General features: G+C 34.5%; 1 protein-coding gene across 4 annotated transcripts in view; it reads right to left on the bottom strand.

The window, feature by feature from the left end:
* PCDH9 (protocadherin 9) overlaps positions 1 to 20940 on the bottom strand; it is a 697627-nt gene that overhangs the window by 56648 nt on the left and 620039 nt on the right. For 2 of the 4 annotated variants that reach the window (XM_087757445.1, XM_087757447.1), the window contains exon 4: positions 20438 to 20524. The exons of the other annotated variants lie outside the window; for them this stretch is intronic. In XM_087757445.1, the coding sequence (XP_087613571.1) occupies positions 20472 to 20524 (53 nt within the window). In that variant the 3' untranslated portion in view covers positions 20438 to 20471. The remainder of the gene's footprint in view (positions 1 to 20437; positions 20525 to 20940) is intronic. 4 annotated transcript variants of the gene reach the window in all.

The raw sequence follows: 20940 nt of genomic DNA, 5'->3' as shown, positions 1-20940 counted from the left end.
TCCAGTTTTGGTAAAGACCTTCCTATAGAATACTTTGTCAATAACATATCAATAGATCCATCTATCTGACCCTGCTATGTGCAAGTAGCTCAAAAGGGTGAAAATAAATGACCAAAATCCTAAAAGACCTCCAAAAGAATGAACAAATGATATTACAAACAAACAAAAATAAAGGAATAGAAGATCTTCACCTGGACATTGTTGACACAGAAGACAGCAGAACAAGCCTCTACGACTATGACTTAAATATCCTGGGAGTGTTTCTGGTGCTGAGATCACCAGCGTGGGAAAGCTTGTGCTGCTGCTATTAACTCTTTTGATCTCTAGAACAGTCAGGTCAGGACAAGGCACATCTGAACTGCCTACTGGGGATGGTCTCTGGTCTGCTCTGACTACTGGACCGTGCCCAGGAGCTGCTTGGAAGTGTCTTGTATGGCCTAGGCCAAAACCATGAGAGGGACAAATCTAACAATTTAACAATGTAGACAATTCAGTTCTAGTGGCTGGAAACATTCCCTGGAGCTGTTTTATTTAGTATAAATATCGCCTATGTTGTCACCAGAGATTTGCTATTGATAGTCAAGTTATGTGGAAGGTATTTCAATGACATGTTTATGAATGAGAGTATAAGGCCTTAATATAAAAGACAGATCTCTTAGGGAAGCATTGAAGAGATTTCACTTCTTTTGAAGCAATAGCTCTCTACAGAATACAATGAGGAAAAGGCACCTGAAGCCTCTACTAATACAAAATGCACAAAATAGACCTTTCCAGGTTTATGAAATTATACAGAGGAAAAGATATTGTATTTAAAATATTATTTTAGATGATCTTTAAGGTCCCTTCCAACCCAAAGAATTCTATGAACTAATTTATTATTTATTATATTGATTACATCATTAAAATAAACTAATTTAGAAAATATGTATTTACGTCAACAATTTCTGAATTCAAGTTACTCTAATTTGCACGTTTTTAGAAACAAACAAACAAAAAATCTAACTTCAGAGGCAATGACTTTCAGGTATAAAGTGACACACTGGCAGCAGTATTACCAAACACAGCAAATATACCAACATGTCTGTGTTTACAGGCTAGTCTATAGGCTTGTCAAGCATGTCAGAAGTAAAACATATTAAGTACAAATTTTATTGAATGATTAAAAAAAAACTCTTAGACTTCTATTTATGAGGGAATTAATGCACCAAATAAAAAGTATTACTAGAGCACGATCCAACTGTGAACACTTTTTTTATTTATAAGGAAACTTCCAAGTTGATGAAAAATCAAGAACAAGAATCCGATAAAAGTAACATACTCAACATTGTAAAATACTATCAGGAGGTCCTATATAAATAATAAAACCACAAGCTAAAAAAAAAAAAAAAGCAACTTGATTATTTGTAGGAAAGCATTATAACCAGAAGATTTAATAAAAAAAGAATTGGTTTGCCTTCTTAACTCCAGACAAATGGGTCAAAATCTGGAAACTCTCATTCCTCTTCTTTACTTCCCCCAAAAGAGAACAAAACAAAACAAACACAATCTAAACCTGCTTCCTTATAAATATTTAATTCCTACCTTTGAAAAATAAAATATCTTGTTTATTTTGCATAAAAAATGTGAAAGAAACCTTTCTTTCTGTTTACAGGGTAAAGAAAAGTAACCAGTCCTTGGCCAAGTTGTCCTCTTGTAGCTGTGCTATAGGACATGCAAAAATTCTGTTTTGACCTCTTTTAACTTACAGAAAACAAATGGGACAGCACATGTTCAATCAAAGTCATTGTATTACCTGAGGCTTCCCCCTCAATTCTGCAGCTGCTAGCTGGAAAGCAGTGAAATGAGGTCATGAGGATGAACACAATGACTTCCAGAGCTACAGAGACACTCCTGGATGTTCCGCCAGTGACAAAGTACTTGAGCTGGCAAGTATCTCTTTTTGATCAGAAATTGTAATACCAGCAGATAAAATCTGTTTTGCCTGTTACTAACCAGACCTGCTCTGGACATTTAAGTCATGGTAGAAAGCAGGTGCTGGGCACAGCACATCTGCTGCGTGAAAGAATTGAGGAGTCAAAGAGTTCAAGTTGGAAGGGATCTCAGGAAGTATCTAGTCCACCCTTGTACTCAAACCAGCATCAGTTATAAGATTAGTCAAGATTGCTCAGGGTTTACCCAGTCAAGAGAACATCTAGGGATGGGGACTGCAGAGACCGCCCAGGCAGCCTATTCCTGGACTTGATTGTCTTCACGTCAAAAAAATTTCTCCTTCCATCCATACATACTCGCTGCCAAATATGCAGAGATAACTGTACACCGTTTACTTAGTAAATCTAGTCTCACTAGTACTCATGCAGAGAAACTGCATATCATGTGAACTGCATACGTGGTCTCACACTACTTGCAGCTGGACAGTAGCTGTCCAGGCTCCATATGATTATGTCTTGAGATCCTAGTCATGAAAAAATAATCCCATATTGAAAACTAAGGGTGGTTGACAATGCATAAATATACTTCACTCAGTGATCATGACTATGTGCAAGTCATAATGCCATCTTTAGGGTTATGTAATGAAAATAGCAAACAACTTATTCTCATCTACCAAATTAGTTTAAGAACAAGAGACATTTCACTTTGTCAGATGTGAATACACAGGGATGCTGAGGTAGGATACCAGTTTTCTTTGTAACTTACGCTTAAAAAAAAGTTTGCAAATTTCCTAGCTATTAAAAGTTACTCTTGCAAAGAGAGGCTGGCTGCTCAGTTATGATTTTTAAGTTCTTTATAAGTGACAAAAAGACCTTGTCAGCAGCTAAATACTACTTTCAAGTATTTTAGCATGTACTAAAACTTTTTATGACACAGCTTCTAAATTAGAGAAATTTGATCATGTATGTGCTCAGGTTTCTGGAATCACTGAGAATTACCTGAAAACAAAGAATCAATGACAATTAATTTGGTTATAAACACAAATTTTATCTAAAAACACCCCAGGGCAAAGCAGAAGAAAAATGAAAAAGAATTGTAAAGACACAATCATGTTCAATTAACTGACTTCAAGTCTTACTTTCAGGAAATAAAATTATTACATCCTGATTCAAGTTTTTTTCTGGAAAAAAAAGGAAAAAAAAAAAAGGAAAAAAAGGAAAAAAATGAAAAAGAAAATAAAAATAAAAAGAAAAACTAAAACTAAAACTAAAACTAAAACTAAAACGAAAAAGAAAAAGAAAAAGAAAAAGAAAAAGAAAAAGAAAAAGAAAAAGAAAAAGAAAAAGAAAAAGAAAAAGAAAAAGAAAAAGAAAAAGAAAAAGAAAAAGAAAAAGAAAAAGAAAAAGAAAAGAAAAGGAAAAGAAAAAGGAAAAGAAAAAGGAAAAGAAAAAGAAAAAGGAAAAAAAAAAAAGGAAAAGAAAAAGGAAAAGAAAAAGGAAAAGAAAAAGGAAAAGGAAAAGGAAAAGGAAAAGGAAAAGAAAAAGAAAAAGAAAAAGAAAAAGAAAAAGAAAAAGAAAAAGAAAAAGAAAAAGAAAAAGAAGAAGAAAAAGAAAAAGAAAAAGAAAAAGAAAAAGAAAAAGAAAAAGAAAAAGAAAAAGAAAAAGAAAAAGAAAAAGGAAAAGAAAAAGGAAAAGAAAAAGGAAAAGAAAAAGGAAAAGAAAAAGGAAAAGAAAAAGGAAAAGAAAAAGGAAAAGAAAAAGGAAAAGAAAAAGGAAAAGGAAAAGAAAAAGGAAAAGAAAAAGGAAAAGAAAAAGGAAAAGGAAAAGGAAAAGGAAAAGGAAAAGAAAAAGAAAAAGAAAAAGAAAAAGAAAAAGAAAAAGAAAAAGAAAAAGAAAAAGAAAAAGAAAAAGAAAAAGAAAAAGAAAAAGAAAAAGAAAAAGAAAAAGAAAAAGAAAAAGAAAAAGAAAAAGAAGAAAAAAGGAAAAAGAAACAAAGATTTGTGGGCTCTGCAGGAATGGCAAAGTTTGGCAAAAAAATAAAATGGTTTAATTGTCTGAGGAATATAATGTAGTTCAAAAATACTGGATTGTGTGTTCGCATGCTTCAGAAATCTTGTTAAGAAATAGTCTAATGTTTTATCTTGAAATCCCAGCTTTTTAAATTTCCTTAAAACTTGTTGATTTACTTAGTCCATTCCTCCATCAAAAGGAAAAAATATTTTTCTTGTGTAAACAGACTCAGGAAGATTGTAGAAGCCCATTAAATATAACTTCTGCTAAGGCTGAGATTTAAATTAATTTCAATTATATGCATAAAGAGTTATGAACTGAAGTTCAGAAAGCGAAGATATACTGAAATGCATTAAAACTGATAATATGCACCAGTTAATACTAAGTCAAAGCTAAAAATAAGTGAGAGCAGTGAGAATTGTTGTAGTTTATCCCCAGTCAGCAGCTGAGCATCACACAGCTGCTCCCTCACCCTACCCCCTGCCAGTAGGATGGGGGAGGGAATTGAGGAAAAAAAAAAGTAAAACCCATGGGTTGAGATAAAGACAGTTTAATAGGACAGTAGAGGAAGAGAAAAGAAGAAGAAGAAGAAAAAGAAGAAGAAGAAGAAAAAGAAGAAGAAGAAGAAGAAGAAGAAGAAGAAGAAGAAGAAGAAGAAGAAGACAAAAGAATATACAAAATAAGTGATGCACAATGCATTTCCTCACCACCCGCTGACCAATGCAGCAGCAGAGGACTAAAGAAGAATAAGGAAATTTTGTTCCCCATTAGTGCCTATCTCCCCTGCTCCAGAGTTAGCACATGTTTATAGCACAGAACTCTTTTCTCTGAACTTGTGACGTTAGCCCTTCCACAGCTCCAGTAAATAGCATTGTTCAAGACATCGGTATGCCAGTTGCAGGGAACTGTAGAGAAGGTAAAATGCTATGTAAAACCATGAAATGTGCTTTCCTATCCTTCAGATCTGTGCTAGGCTCACCATTGCTCTGAAGTGAAGCATGAAAAATGGCCCATATTCCCCCATCTTATTCATTTCTAGACTGAGTCTAGCCTTGTAACACGAGATAGTGCAGTGTCCTGTCATATATAACACACTGAAACAAATAAACAAGCTGAAAAAACTCCATAATCCACATTATAACATTTCCTTCATGGTCCTCAGGATCTGATCCTACCTGCTTTCCTCTCTGACATATTCACATAGAAGCTTTTAGCCTTGATGAAGGCTAGGAAGGCCATTTCTGTGCTAGCCTGCTACTAGGGGAAACAGGAAACAAAATTTGTACCGGTGACAAAACTGCCAATACCATTCACTTAGAGAAACCAACAACCTAATGCAAGGTCAGCTTTAGAAATGTATTTCTTCTAAATAGAAATGTATTTCTTCTATGTAGAAATAAATGACTTAATGAGAAAATAATGTGAAATATGACAAAATGAAGCACATTTACCAGCCAGATCTTACCTAAAGAAGGCATGGTATATGCCACGTCAAAATCAACTCTTCATTTCCACATTACAGGGTTTTTATTTTATTTTTTTTATTTCTCTATGCTGAATATTTTAGAGTTGGAAATTATCTGTTTATAGTGATAGTGCTCCTAAAACTGCTAAGGATAAAATTATTCACTGATTTCAAATGGAGAAACATATACTCACCCAATACCAGTCTGGAAATCTTACTCTGTATTAAGGTACAAGTAAATTGTGTTAGGTTATGTTTCCCTGTTGCGTTGCCCTGCTATATAAAGGTAAATGGAGAACATGTAATTCATTCAAGCTACTGAAAACTTGGCAGTGATAGGTTAACGGTTGGACTCAATGATCTTAAGGGTCTTTTCCAACCTTAACGATTCTATGATTCTATGATTCCATGAAAAAGTAATGAAAAATCCCTGGAGATGTCTGACTGCCTAGTAGGATCTCCTTACACAGAAAAAAACAGCAATGACCAAAACAACAAAAAACTTTAACAATAACCACTCTGAAATAATCCACTTCAATCTGGGTATATAACTGGCATAGGTTTACAGAGTTTACAGCATTTTCAGCAGTATGACAGATGACGGATATTTTCAAATTCACATGTATAGAGACTGGAAAAGAGAGCCCAGAATTATAGACACTAAAGTAATAAGATTCAATTAGATACTGTTAGATATAAAAAATAAATCTATCAAAAAAAACATAGACATGCATTTCAAATAGAAGTAAACGCTTTATGGTTTATAAGACAACTGGAATGGAATTCATTATAAAAAAACTAAATATCTACATCTGACCTAATCATACTAGGTATCTTTATAATGAATGAAAAATAGGTTTATCTAGCATATGATTCATTTCTACCTAAAGAAGCCATCTAGAATAGGTAAAATTAATTATGCCCTAACATGGACATCTGTCTCAAATATAAAAGGCAACCATCTCTGATGCAGATGTGTATACTGTAGATGTCTAAAGCTGAGCAAGATTAATCCCAGTTAAAATGACTGGTTAAACAAGGCACCAATACATCAGTTATAAAAATCCAGTATACTGAAAGGATTTGGTCAGATTATTCTTAGGTATATCCACTGGTGCTTTAAAAAAAAAAAAAAAAAAATCAGTCTGAGAGTCCTTACTCCTTTCACTTCTCCTTGAGAATGAATTTGTGCTACACAAACCTTTGACTAAGCGTCTTACGTGTCAGTGTTTTAAAACTGCTGAAATTCCAAACTACCATCTAGCTTCCACTTTAAAATTGCAGTAAATTAAACCACAGTTCTTAAGTTGTCTCTAAGTGGCTATAATTAAATCTTCACTCCTAATGATGCCGTCCATTCCAAGGACAAATTCAATATGGTAAGAGGTGTAGGAAAGGAGAATTATAACAAAATCTTACGGCTTGGCCTACAGCCATGTGTAAAGTGCATACATTAGTACTTCAACAGTTTCTGCAGGAGCTATTGGAAGAGAATCAGTCTGGAGAGGGTACAGATGAGACACAGTGAAATATACAACCACTTTTTCTTATTCTGGCCCTCCATACCACTTCAATAATTTTTTATCCTGTAAATAAATTCTTGGTTTGTCAGAGGAAGCTTAACCAAATTCTACTTTATCTACTTCATTCTCAAGCAAGGTATAGCCATGCTAATAGACCAAAGGTACTCAATATTAGGGTATGTGTCCAAATCCATGTATTAACAGATTTCCTGAGGTTCCTTGGCTTTTCTTGGAAGCTCTTCTCCTTAACCCCTGTTATATTAGTTGTTGTGGAGGAATCTTCTTGTTAACATGCCCAGGTTAACAATGGATGATAACAATGGATAGGAAAGTGAGTTTTAACAGTGTGCCAATGGAATATCCTAAACTATCCATTCTGAGATAATGTTGCCCCAAATCCCTAAAGAGGAAATCATAGATGACAAGCTTTGGGTGAAATTACCATCAGTCAGATTAAACAGTAATCAGAGGGACTTTCGAGAAAAGGAATCTGTTTGACCAAAAGAATAAAGCAGCATGACGTTTTGTGATAGGGGGACACCTTGGAATGGAAAAGTGGTAACAGAGCAGCAATCCAACTCCAACATGACACTGCCAGAAGTCACCCCACCACCATCTCCACCTCTTCCTGGGCCTAGAGGAGTCTCCTCGCCATGCAACATAGGCAGCTGCACTCCAGCTAGAGGGATGACACTGCAAGGTGCCACATGCTGGGACCCGCACCTTGGAGTACCTGTGTGAGCCCTATGGGCTTTTTGCACCAGCAGAAGGTTGTAGGGAGCAGCATGGGTACAGGTCACACATAAAGCCAGCACACCTGCAATCCCACTGGGAGGTGTGTATCAAGAGAGGAACCTGCACTTATGGACAAGATGGGGTATGCGCACAACTGTGTGGGTGTGTGGGTGCAGTTAGAGCTTCCTGAGATTATCGGAGGGTGGTTAGAAATGTAAAGGAGTACACTGAAATTTTGTAGGTGTCCGGTATTATGCTTCACCTGATGTATTGCTGATATTGATCCCAAATGTATCATTCATCAATTAGCCCATTAATTACATATAATTAAAAAATCAATAAACCACTTTGATCCTGATTTGGTTTAACCCATGTGAGCTGAATAGATCTTCCCTGCAACATTTGTTGCATTTACAATCTAGAATAATCACAGCTCTGATAAAAACCTCTTAGTAATTCCCACCTACTACCTACCTAACTTTTGCCCAATAATGTCACACAAGGCTAAGGATTTGTAAACTAGGTCATGTCTTAGATTATCAATGTGCAGCTTGCTGAAAATTTTATTTAGCAAATGATTCAAAAGTCTGCCAAGAAATTCAGAAAACTTCTACTGGACATCAGTACTGAACAAGTAATAAACTAACTCAGTTTTCACAGTACTGAAGTATGTAAATATTTTTGGTTTACATGTTTACATGTACACTTTAAGATAAATAATTTTATTATGTTACAGTGAATGATTGTTGTCTCTCAAAGGTTGGCAATACCAGGAACACACACCATAGCAAAATTCATTGCTGTGGAAGCCAATTCAGTGGTCTAACAATGAGGCTCCTCAGCTTCATTTTGCATTGATGAATTGAGGGCTTTTGCGGCAACCCAATCTTTCTTTGTTTTCTTTTTTTTTCTTCCCTGTGTGATGCTTGTACTTATATTTATGCCAAAGTACTTATGAATTGCAACTGCGATGGTGATTTCTGTGATGGTATCTCATCTAAATTAGCCTCTGCTTGATGTTATGGAGACATTATGATTTTGAAGATAAAAAAGGTATATCAAATATAAAAGAAATATAATATGTTACTATTATATTATGTGAAAATCTAAGAATAGTAATGATATTGTTGTCACTTAAGAAATGGGTCTGCAAAAAGATTGCCTTTTTCTTCCATCTGTCTCAAAACCAAAGTTCTCCTTCCAAGCCTTTCCTTACTTAATATCTAATAAAAATATAGTAATGTTGCATCACAGATGATTTCATACCATAATGAATTGGTTCAAATGATATTAGATTATATAGAAATATAAACAGTAATAACAGCCATCATAAGTTATTAGACATGTTTACATATTTCAAAACTTCAAAAAAATTCTTTAAAAAAGTTTTTTAATTTTCTAAACTTCTTTTCCCCAATAGAAGATTCTGTCAGAATCAGTCTGATGTTGATAAAAATGGTTTAGCTGAAATGTCAGACTGTGAATTTGGCTTCTTTCCTTTCTCAAGCAGAAGGTGGAGAAATATGATGTTATATAAAATGATTATTTCTCTTTTTCTCATGTACAGACATTTGCCAGTGCTTAGATGCTATGGGGAATGACAGCAATGTAATTTTGGCCAATGTTTCTCCTAAACTTCTGCCAGATTATCTCCCTATATCTGACTTTGCGGCCAGGGAGTTTATTCTGAATGCAGAAGTTAGTCTACTGATTTGGCCATCACATATTTCAGGCAAATTAATCCCTGCACCAAGCAGTACATGGAGCAGTAACTGATCCTTTCTATAACTCATGCCTTGCAATATTTTGAGGTTTTAAAGTGCACCATTTTTACTTCTAGATTTTACCTCCTACAACTGGTGTCTATCTTACAGGCGAAAGTAAGTCCTGTTAAGGTAGAAACTGAGTGAGTAGATACACACGTGCAAATTTGAGGGTTGTTGTGTGAATGCAGCATTGGTATTTATTTTAACTAGTTTTAAAAGTATACAGAAACTCTTTTTCTTTTTTTTTTTAGTGAAGTAGATAACTGGAAAGATTAGGCAAATACTTTTGGGGAGGGTGAGTGGAGTCACTGCAGTGTAATCATAGAAAGGAATGTATCTAAGAACAGAGAAGCTGCTGTGTTATTTCAGTCCCTTCTACTAACTATTTTCAAACCTGTATTTGACTTTCTAACACTAATTGGAGTATTGACTGACCATATAAATGCTTGCCCTCATTGTTCTACTCTCACAAATTAACTAGTGAGTGCCTCCAGTTATCTAAATAAGGTGCTGATTGATCATGTGGAAATAATTAATCAAGCCAGAGCTGATACGATCTCCAGCCATAGCAGAACTTTCTTTTCTCATTATGCTTACCTAGTGCAGAATTTAAATTTACAGCCTGTGGCAAAAGGTAACATTTTTTGAGAGGTTTCTACAAGTCAAATTACAAGGAAGAAGTCAGATTTCATTGTAATAAGACTTTAAATGAGTCCAATTACATTTTAGTTCAAACAGTCTTGTTTCAAATATTGTTCTGCCTGTCTGGCAGCATTTAATAGAAGCCAACATCGAGTTTAGAGCACTGGGGAATAATATGCCAACTTTCCTGCCTTGAATCAGCGGAAGCAGGCGTCCTTAGTGGACAGGCACTTAAATGCATGTAATGCAGAAACTGAAATGCTGTTACAACTGTATTTCTCCTTAACGACAAGTAGACATAGTAAGCAATACAATGCTTTTTGCTGCAGCAACTCATTTATCATGAACAAGCTTACTGTCCTTCACCTTCCCCACATACACACACACACATGCTCGAAAAAAGAAAAAGATCCTTTTAACTGAAAAAGCACGAGTAGCATACGCTATTACTTTGTTCAGCAAAGTATGTTACAGTCTCAGTGATCATATAAAGTCCCCAGACTTCTGCACAGTATCTTAGCTAGGAAAAGCACAGTAGAAGTGATCTTCTAAATCATCAAACTCAGACTACTGCAATGACAAAAGGTTGCTACTTGCTAGTCTTTCTTGACACACTGTCTTGGTCCTAACTGGCACTTCAACACAGATGTTCTTACAGAGAACTGGAATTACCTAGCTTCTCCTCTCGACAGATGAGAAATGAGACAAGAGGAGAAAGCTTTTAACAAAGCTGTCATAATCTTATGACAATGCAAGGAGGCTGAGAGCTAACCCAGCTACTGCTGCAGTGTAGAAGCATACCTGGTTTCTCCCTTAGTTACACAAGAAGTCTAGAGGCACGAGATCCTGACCTAAACCAACATTAGATGTTCACCCAAACAGCTGTGAATTTCTGCTACACTCATAAACACACCACCACTGCTGAAAATGAAACAAAATGTAACATTTGATTCATAATTAAGAGTAGTTTCTAAATGTGCATAGTTCAGCAACATACCCTTAGATAAGTTTGGTGGTGAATCCAGGCCCTAGAGCATTTTCTACTTCAGAGGTGGCAGAAACAATGGCGCTGTTTTAATTGCATATGAATCAGCTTTAAGCTGACTTTTGCATTGTTAAAACAACACAATTCACAGCTTTCCTGCAGCATACAACAGCAAATTTATGCTTTTACCCTTTGAATGCAGAAGGCATGTATTTGTAATAAGGAGGAAAGAGCTGGATTCTGCACCTTCAGATATATTCCTATGTGAATATATCTGCAAAGTGTTTGACATTAAAACATAATTACAACAAGGAATTGTCACACAGAGTATTTGAAAGCAATGCACTTAGTTTGCAATGATATATCTTTAATAGCCATTTAAGATCTTCACCAAAAGGAACAGAACACAAATCTGCAACATTGCCCAACTGGGAAAATAAATGGTCATCTTGTTTCACTCATAAATGAGCACTGTTGGCAGTGAACCATTATGGAGAAATATATTACCTTATTTCCAGCGGTAGACCATTATCAAATGCTACCAGATGCTCATCTCAATTGTCAGTGTCATATTTGAAGGCTCTAATGATGCTAGCTAGTTTTCTACATAACAAAAAAATAGGATTTCTTCACCTCAAAGGTGCTTATCCCAGGATACACTCCAATTTTGCCAGCAGGTCCATTTCCATTCTGAATGCACAATTTCTTCAAGATAGACCATAATTTACTGGAGGGTTTATTAACTACTGCAGAAGATTGTCCTGGTAGCTCTCCATAGCTTAATTCCCAAGAGGGAGATAAATATCTGAAATGCAACCTCACTGTTTATGCTAGCAGTATTGAGTTTATCATGAATGTATTATTTTATGTTTTAATTACAGTACAGAATTTTAATCAAGTAAGCATGTTTGAAGACAACGAGTAAACAAACAAACAAAAACCTTAAAAGAATATAAACAGTATTTATATATTTATTTAAAACAAACTTACCCTGAACACATTATAACAACGTTTTTATATACATATAAATATATATATATATAATACAGGTATACTTTCAATGCTGCAGTCTAAAGGTATGGCTTAGATTTTAATCCAGCTAATCAGTTTTGGCCTCTGCTTGCAATTTGTATGGCATTTTAAACCAGGCTAAGCCATGCAGTGCATACCTGTGCTTATCTAAGTGGATCAAGTCATAAGTCAGAATGTTGAATGACCATTTGTTATCGTAAATAATTAAAGGAATGTCATGAAATAATTTATTACAAATGGATATTTAAAAGGGAGTCACTAAGTGCATATGAGTTCCTGGCTAGGAGATCTCACTGCTTCAATCACTGAATTCAAATATCATTATTGAGACCCTGTTGGCAGAGCAGCACAGGTGCTTTCTGGATGGCCTGTTGTTTGCCTCCATCTCTATACTTACTATGCAAGTATTCCTTGCTCTGTAGAAAATATGTGACTACTCAAAAGGTGGCTAGAAATAATGAGCTGAAAAAGTTTGTTAAAGCCAGATTTGAAATTGCAACTGCACTCCACATCAGAGAACAAAACATTTTATCCACGTTATAATAAAATTTCATTCACAATTAATTTATAGATCAAGCCTAAATCCAAGTCTACTAATAGAGGCTTTGATAAACATGCTACAAATTGTATCTTGACTTGCTGCACTTTCATGAAGCATGTCCTTTTTAAATTCACAGACCCCTCTCCTGCCCAGGCACAAGACAACCCAGCATCTCACTGCTTTTAACAGCATCACAGTCAGATGCAGAGGGACTCCTACTTAAAAGCCCTGTATAACAGCCATGATCTTCACAACATTTTAATCAAGGGTTTCCTAGCATTTCAATTCTTGTCAGGTCATCATTACTCATAAAGAATCACTCTGGGCTAAACATAGCACTTAGTGTTTTAGCACTGAAGAGCATGTATTTATAGCATTTAAAAATAAAAATAAAAAAACAAACAAACAACTCTTCAAGGATTTTTAAGATCTAAGTGCACCAAAGGAAGGAGATCAGTTTAAAACTTCATCATCTTCCACAATATGAGCCTACAATTTTGACCACATGTGTGATTTCTTTAAACTAACCACTATGGTTTATTTTAATAATTTTCCTGGATTCAGAAAATGCTGTCATCTCTCTTTTGTTATGTGAACAAAGTAAATGTTTCAAGCACATCAGTGTCAACAGGAATTGTCAATTACAGTCATGTGTTTCATTGCTTTCATAAGAAAAAACAACTTATTTCACAACACCTGGCGCAGACATTAATATTCAGCTTGAGTGTTTCAAGTTAGTGTTGCATGGCAAGAAGTTTATGTGCATTCTTCGATGCCAGAATTTATAAGTGTTCTGTATTTGAATGACCATGCTCATGACTTCATGAGTGGCCTACAGCAACCTATAAACAACAGAACTAATCTGCAGAATAATTCATCATCTACTGTGTAGAAATGCATTTTAAGAGTCCAGTCTTGCCAACAAGATACCAGTATGCATACAAATATTCTTGCTTCAAGTCCCATGGTATTTGCATAATTGTTTGTGAGAGCACACAGATACTCTGAACATTCAGAAAACATATTTCTTATATTAGCTAGGAACAGAGAGCCTCTTAAGCTTTCTAGATACAAGTCATATTTATATTAAACAGATCCTCTTTTAATCACAGTATTTTACTTTCTTTCGTAGCACCCCTATCTCTTCATCCTCTTCCTTACTATATTGGATTATTTTGACTTGGGGTATCCAGGGAAGCAAAGAACACTGGTTGTGCATGTGAGGACATACAACCACCAAAGTATGCTCTGGTGCCTCTATTTCCATTAGGTTCCTGGGATTTCCATTTTTTGCAAGGAGCTCACTGACCAGGATTATGTATGAGTACTAAAACTATTTCTGTAAGCATAGCCTGTGGTAGTCGCTTGGACAGTTTCTGCTAAAATAAAAATATGGAGAATTCATATAAAATACTTGCTTACAGATGCCCTAAAGAGAATGCCACTGTGACATATGGACAACTAGGAATGGGAATGACAGGAAAATGCCTTCTTTTGGGTAATCTTATCAGTAGATTCAGACAAAGAGAGTGAAAAATAATAATAATAAAAATGAAGCTTTTTTTTAGATTTGAAATATTATACAATTCTATTCTTGTGCTCAGAAGCAGGTAAAGAAGCAGGTAAAACAGCAGCCCAGAAAATCAGTAATTCACTATCACGATATATGTATAATACAGGCTCAGTAGGAAGGAATTAAAACTGTAAATGATAACATTAAATAAATAAGCTTAATTTGCTTTACCCTGGTGAAACCACATGTGGGAAATAAATTCGAGATAAATTAGGTGATTAGATAATGTGGTGATGACGACTAAGCGAGTATCTAGAATTAAAAAATAATAGTAATGTATTACTTATTACATTTTTAAAAAATATTTATTATTAAATAACCATAAATAAATATTTATTAAGTATTTAAATAATGAAATCTATATGTCTTCATAGAACAGACTTTTTCCACTTGCCTGATCTTTTAAACATGTGAATTGATCGTTTTATATTTTTATTGTTTTGTTTTGTTTTAGAGAAAGTAGTAAGAATTCATTAATTCATAATAATGTTGATGAAAAAAGTTAATTACAATGTTAATAAAACTAACACTAACAAAAAATGATAAGTTCTTTCAGCACTGAACCTAGACACTAGACAAAGCACATTCAGTTTAGAGGATAGAATAGAAACATTTGCAGTGACAAAATAATAGCACATTTGTAATTTTTTATAGTGGTAAAAATGAACAAATCTATTAATGCACTGAATACATGATATGGATGAAAAGAATTCTTTGTAAATAAACTTTAAATAACCCATTTGCAAACTATCATGAAACACATTATATTGTGTTAATCGTATTTATTTTAAAGTCATATTGTATTTTTTTTAAAAACAAACAAACAAAAAAATAAAACCCCAAACCACCTGAAACAAACAAACAAACAAAAAAAAATAGGTGGTTCTACGAAAAACTCAATCCTAAAAAAATGTTTTTGAAGCAACAATGTTGAAAGAAAATTATAATATATTTCCAAAATAAGGTTAGAACTCAAACAGGACTTGAAAGATTTTAAAAATAGACTGGTTGAAATAAATTGGAAAAATTATAATTTAACTGACTCACCAAAACCATGCTAAAACTACAGCACTGAAGCAAGAGAAGATACATGTCAAGAAGCAGCATGGAATGCAAACAACTAAAGACTGGAGGAATGTAAAGATCATTTTTATATCAATCTTGAGTTATACAGAAGGCTTTCCTGCCTAAGCAACGATTGACTTCATCTATGTAAATTACATTCTAGATACAAATAAATGTCTAGGAGGATTTAAAGACATTTGACACCAGATGAGACCTTGATTCTTTCATTAATATGAAAAACAAGTTACAACAAAAAATTAGAAAAAAAAAACCAACATTGTGCAGAAACAAATGTGACAGTCTTTTTGTTTTGGATGCCATGTATGTTTTCCCCCAAAACACAGCACTTGAATTATTTTTTGCTCCACAGGTACCAAAATCTTGCCTTGAGAAGGTACCTCAGCCACACAGAAGGATCAATTCCAGATTGCTTGGAAAAACTTAAGCCTAATATTTCTTAATATTTGAGTGAAACAACTTTTATTTTTTGCATTTTGTACGTTTATTTATTTTACTCATTACACGTGAAAATTCACATATGTATTGTCTTTTGAGGTTCTGTGATGCAATAATCCATTTGTGTAGATGTATATTTATTATTAACATTTCATAAATGATGTCAAGCATATCCACACTAAAGTGTGAACAAAACACTTTGCACATTTCATTTCTATGAACCACACAGGTTCCTCATTCTGTTTCTATATGAATATAATCAATTGACTAGCCACTTGCCAACTGGTCAACTAAGTTCCTTGTTAGCCAAAAGTTCTACCCATCTTGTACAAAAACCACTGTACTGCATCCTAAAATTTTACAGATCCTTGTCACCCTGACACTACCCACTCAATACCCACTCAGAAACAGAACAACTGATAACAGAATAGTAAAGACAAATCTGCAAATGAAAGAAGGAAATGGTTTTTGTATATTCTGTTGTGATTTACTGTTCTGCCAGATGAGAAACAGTTGCACATGCTGAGAAGTTAAAGCTATTGGGGAAAGAATAAATGTCCTTTAGAATAATAATTTGCCATCAGTTGGTCTCTCACAAAGTACTGTATATTTTATTTGCAATACCTTCAACATTAATTAAATGATTAAGAGCCCAACAGAAAAGCAGAGTCATATTGGAAAGTGAACATGCAATTTTGTTTGTATTTTCTGACATGCAAATCCAACCTATCACTACAGAAAAGGTGGACGAAGATACTTCATTTCAAGATCCTTCTCTGCTTCCACTTGGCATAGCTTTTTGTTCTCTGATGGTTCAGGTGGGTTCATGTTCCCCTGTGACCTGAGGCAGAGCTGCTGGATGATCCAGTCCGGCCATCCCACTGCAGCCGGTGCCAGCTGTCACTGGCTGGCTAAATAAAGGCCTGAGTTAGACAAATAATCACTTTCCTCTTGAATGTATGGTCATTGTCTTGGATCTGCATCTCTGTTTAAAAGCAAATCATCTCCTAACTCATTGTGATCTCAGTGGGCAACCTGTACCTCCCGTCAGTGCCAGGGTGTATGTTAATAACTGACACGTTTTCTATTCCAGCACAAGGCACATTTACAAATTCGAATACACTTTTTTGGCTGAATTTTTTTTTTTTCTGCTAAAGAGTAAATGAATAAGCTTCCAGAAAAACAGCTCACATCTCATGATTTAATCTAATTCAATTAAGTGGAAACTCCGTCTATTTATTTCCCATTTACAACATACTGAACTTAATTAATTTTGGTGAACTCTTTTTATGTGGGAAGGAAATGAATATAGAAAGTGTGTGGTTAAGGTCCTTACTGAAACTGCAGAGATCTGAGTCCAGTTTCCTGTTTTCCAAAGACTTCCTCTGTAATCACTGGCAACTCATTTCATCTCCCTCTATCCCAATTTTCACTCCTTTGATTGTTTAACATATCCTTTTTACTTACTGTTGGTATGTTGGGTTTTTTTAACAATAGAGGCTTTTTGGAACAAAAAAAATCTGTTTCTAGGATTATATGAGGATTATTCTTAGAGTTAGGGTATATATACATTGCTTTATGCATATGTGTGTGTAGGTGTATGTGTGTGTATCTATATCCATATCTATACCTATATCCATATATACATACATATATAGCTACTAAGAATGATCTTTGGCCAATTCATACATATGTATGTCTAAGAATTTATGTATATAACTGTATAGCTCAATCAAAACAAATATTAGCTCTATGTTAACAAAACTGAATATCAGTAAAGATAAAGCTTCTTACCTCTAGTATAGCCCTGTGTGTGAAATCTGTGGTGAAAGGTAAGTAGATATAGTAATATTATGCAGTCCATAGCTGTCACATTTATTTCTTTTGTGCTAAAATTACAGTAACTTACTTATTACTAATTAATGCCAGATGGATGTAGAGAAGAATATATATTGGTATAAAACTACAGTGCATATGTTTTATGAATAATTTCTTTATTATTATTATGCTAATATAAAATCAGTAAATAGCCTTTGTGTAATTTTAACACACGAGTATTTCTGCATAAAGGAAAGTGTAAATATTTATGATTACACACCTGTTCATGATATTTTGCTATATAGGCCAGCTATTGCTAAAACAAGCTATATTGTAAGTCTGAATGTTGGAGGCAAAGGGGGAAAAAAGGTAAACACATGGATGGATAGGTGAAAATAAAAATAGATAACTAAGGTACTGCAAAACTAGAAACCAAATAAAGGATGTTCTCTGTGACAGCCTGTTTCTAATATCTGATTAGTAGCTGTTTATCTGTTTAGCAACAGACATATACTATACATTAATTGCATTGTTGCTTACTACATATGGGAAAACTGCACCATCTGAGAAGAAATTTTGGCTCTGAAGATCAAAACTGTGAACTGAAGATTCAGGGCAAATAGAGCTGTAATAGTTACTCAGCAGTCCAGCTACTTCATACTAAGTATGCCAAAACTTTCTTTTGAGGTTAAAAAGAATTCCAGTATTTTGAATCTTTATAAATGACTGTAGACTTTTCTGTTGTGCTTTGTATTGATAAACTGTATATGCCAATGTAATTTGATTTAACCATTAATATTCCTTCTCCTAATTTGAGTATTTGAAAGTTCTAATTATTTGCAATATCGTTGTTGATTGACTTGAATTTTTGATTTATTAAATCTTCTTAATGGATAGTGCACAGATGTCACTATTCATGTTGTTATATACTAGAGCTCCTATTAATGCTGACATGCTGTGAAAAATGTAATATGCTAAATTCACCTGCACCAAAATGCTTCATTCCTAACACTTTAAATCAATATCATGTTTTTATTTAATCATATAAAATGCACTTAAAGCATTAGGACACCAAAACCTAAAGTAAGAGAAAAACAATGTATCTCAGACTTGCCAATATTAATATCCTATCAACAAAACAAATTATAAGAAACATAGTACAAATTGGCTTTGTGAAGTACATTATTTGTATTCACTTTCAAAACCTTCATGATTTTGTATCCTCAAGATCATGCTGTTTTGATGCAGTCGTGGTACAGCAGGTGATTTATAGGCAGACCATTTATAGGTATTCTTTATAACTACTATTATAAAATATACCTGTATCTATTCAAGACACCTGTATATCATTGACAGCTAACAGATTAGAATAATAAGTGCAAATGCTTCATTTTCTTCAATACCTAACAATCATCAGGTTTTATGTGTTTCTCGTGAATTAAAATTCTTTTACAAGGCATACCAGGGACATCGACTCTAAGCAGATAGAAGGTCAAACCAATGACAAGAGTAAACCTGGATCTTATTAATTACTGCTGTTTCTATTTCCCACACCCATTTTTTCTGTAAGAAAGTGAGTTTGCCACTCTTACTGTTCGCATACAAGAAAATGAGCATGATTTCTTTTCAAATTCAAAGAGCAACAAAGATTTTAATTAGGTTACAAGCACAAAGTATGTATCATCAGAAAACACGTTAGCTTGGCTGTCCTATTCTAGGCTGATTTTGTTGACCTGGCATTTGGAAAAGATTTTTTTTTTCCTGACTGATAATTGAGCCCATCCGAGAAAGAGTAAAGGAAACACATAGTACCATACTATCATTTTCACAGTCACTTTATATCTCAAGACTGGACCAATATATTGTCCACTGTTCCAAAATTTCAACAAAGGGCCTTTCATAAAGGCATTCTTACAGAACAGTGCCTGGGCCCCTCATTCAAATAAATTCAAGCCAAGGCTTCCAAGGAAAACTTCTGTCCTCAATTCACATGACCTACACATACTGGTTAGAAAAAAAGACCGCCCAACAAAGGAACAAAAAGAAACAATGTCCCTTGGAAACAGACCATCCATTCAAGTTAAAAATGAAATACACAGTACAGTTATAGCTGAAAAGACCATGTGTAAAAGAATACTAGAGGGTAAAACCTTTCCGCTAAAGAGATGTCATCCTACCAGCTGACCTTCACACTTTCACCTTCAGTGCATTATGCACACTACAGTGTTTAAAGCACTTACAGAACTAACAAGGAAGAGGAAAAGAAGCAATTAGTATGCTCATGCACAGCATAGGAAAACAAAAAAAAAAACCCAACAAAACAACAAACACCCAAACTGCTATGAAGCTATGTAAGAGCACTATGTTACAGCTCACTCTCTCCCTGCCTTCCACCTCTCAAGCTTCTCCCCTGCATATTAAACACTGGGTTCAGTAAGGGACACAGCTTTTTGGATTCTCTAATGGAGAAGCATCCTTTTTCCATTCCAAGTACATTATATAACTGTGTAAGCGATGGAAGCCAATTCCACTGCCATGCCCTCAAGCAGCATTCATCTAATGCAAACAGCCATGGAGAAATCTGCTGCTGCCTTACATGTGATCCCAATCTAGGGAAAACATAATTCAGGACTTTGCCACACATCACAGCCTTAACCATTTGATTATAACTTACTGATTTCATAGAAAAAATGTTTATTTCCATTGTTCCTAGTTCCAAAGTAATCAAGTAAGCTCCCTACAGTCATAGTTGATCTCTTATATGAAAGATTTAGCTTGACTCATTGCAGGCAAACAGTTTTGGTTGAATCTCTAACAAAATCCACACTGATATTTAAAAATAAAACAGAAGTTTAAAGTGTTTGCATTTATTGGCTAGCAGAGCAGAAATTTACTTACCTGAACCTGCTGATCATCTACTGCAGTTTATATGCTAACATTTCCAATTATTATTTTGCAGGACTGTAAGCAATGTTTCCTTATCCCCTGAAAAAAATAAACAACAAAACCCACAAACAAACAAACAAACAAACACACACTCCCAATTAAAAAATGCTTTCAACTATAGTGTCAGCTAGCAAATACAGATCTAAAGACAAATACAGTTGCAAGGAATGGATTCTTAAGTAGTATTTTTTCTCCATACAAAAGAGTTGTTCACGAATCAGCTTTTGAGTCTTAGAAATCCTATCAGCTCTGGTGGCCTCTGATTCCTGTCATGCAAGTTCACTGAAGACCCCTAAATTACGCACATGGCTTGGCATGAATAGTCTTTGAATGTATTTACTTTTCCTTTGTGTAATGGAGAGAAACTAGTTGATTAAAAGGGCATGGTTAAAAAAAAAAAAAAAAAAAAAAAGATAAAAAAATTGAGAGACTAGCAAGAAGAAACCAGAAGCTGA

Source organism: Nipponia nippon, unplaced genomic scaffold, assembly GCF_047370975.1.
Source record: "Nipponia nippon isolate SJK-2023a ecotype South Korea unplaced genomic scaffold, ASM4737097v1 scaffold_2, whole genome shotgun sequence".
Lineage (NCBI taxonomy): Eukaryota > Metazoa > Chordata > Aves > Pelecaniformes > Threskiornithidae > Nipponia > Nipponia nippon.
The sequence above is the reverse complement of the archived record's forward strand: the minus strand, read 5'-3'. Positions and strand labels throughout refer to the sequence as shown.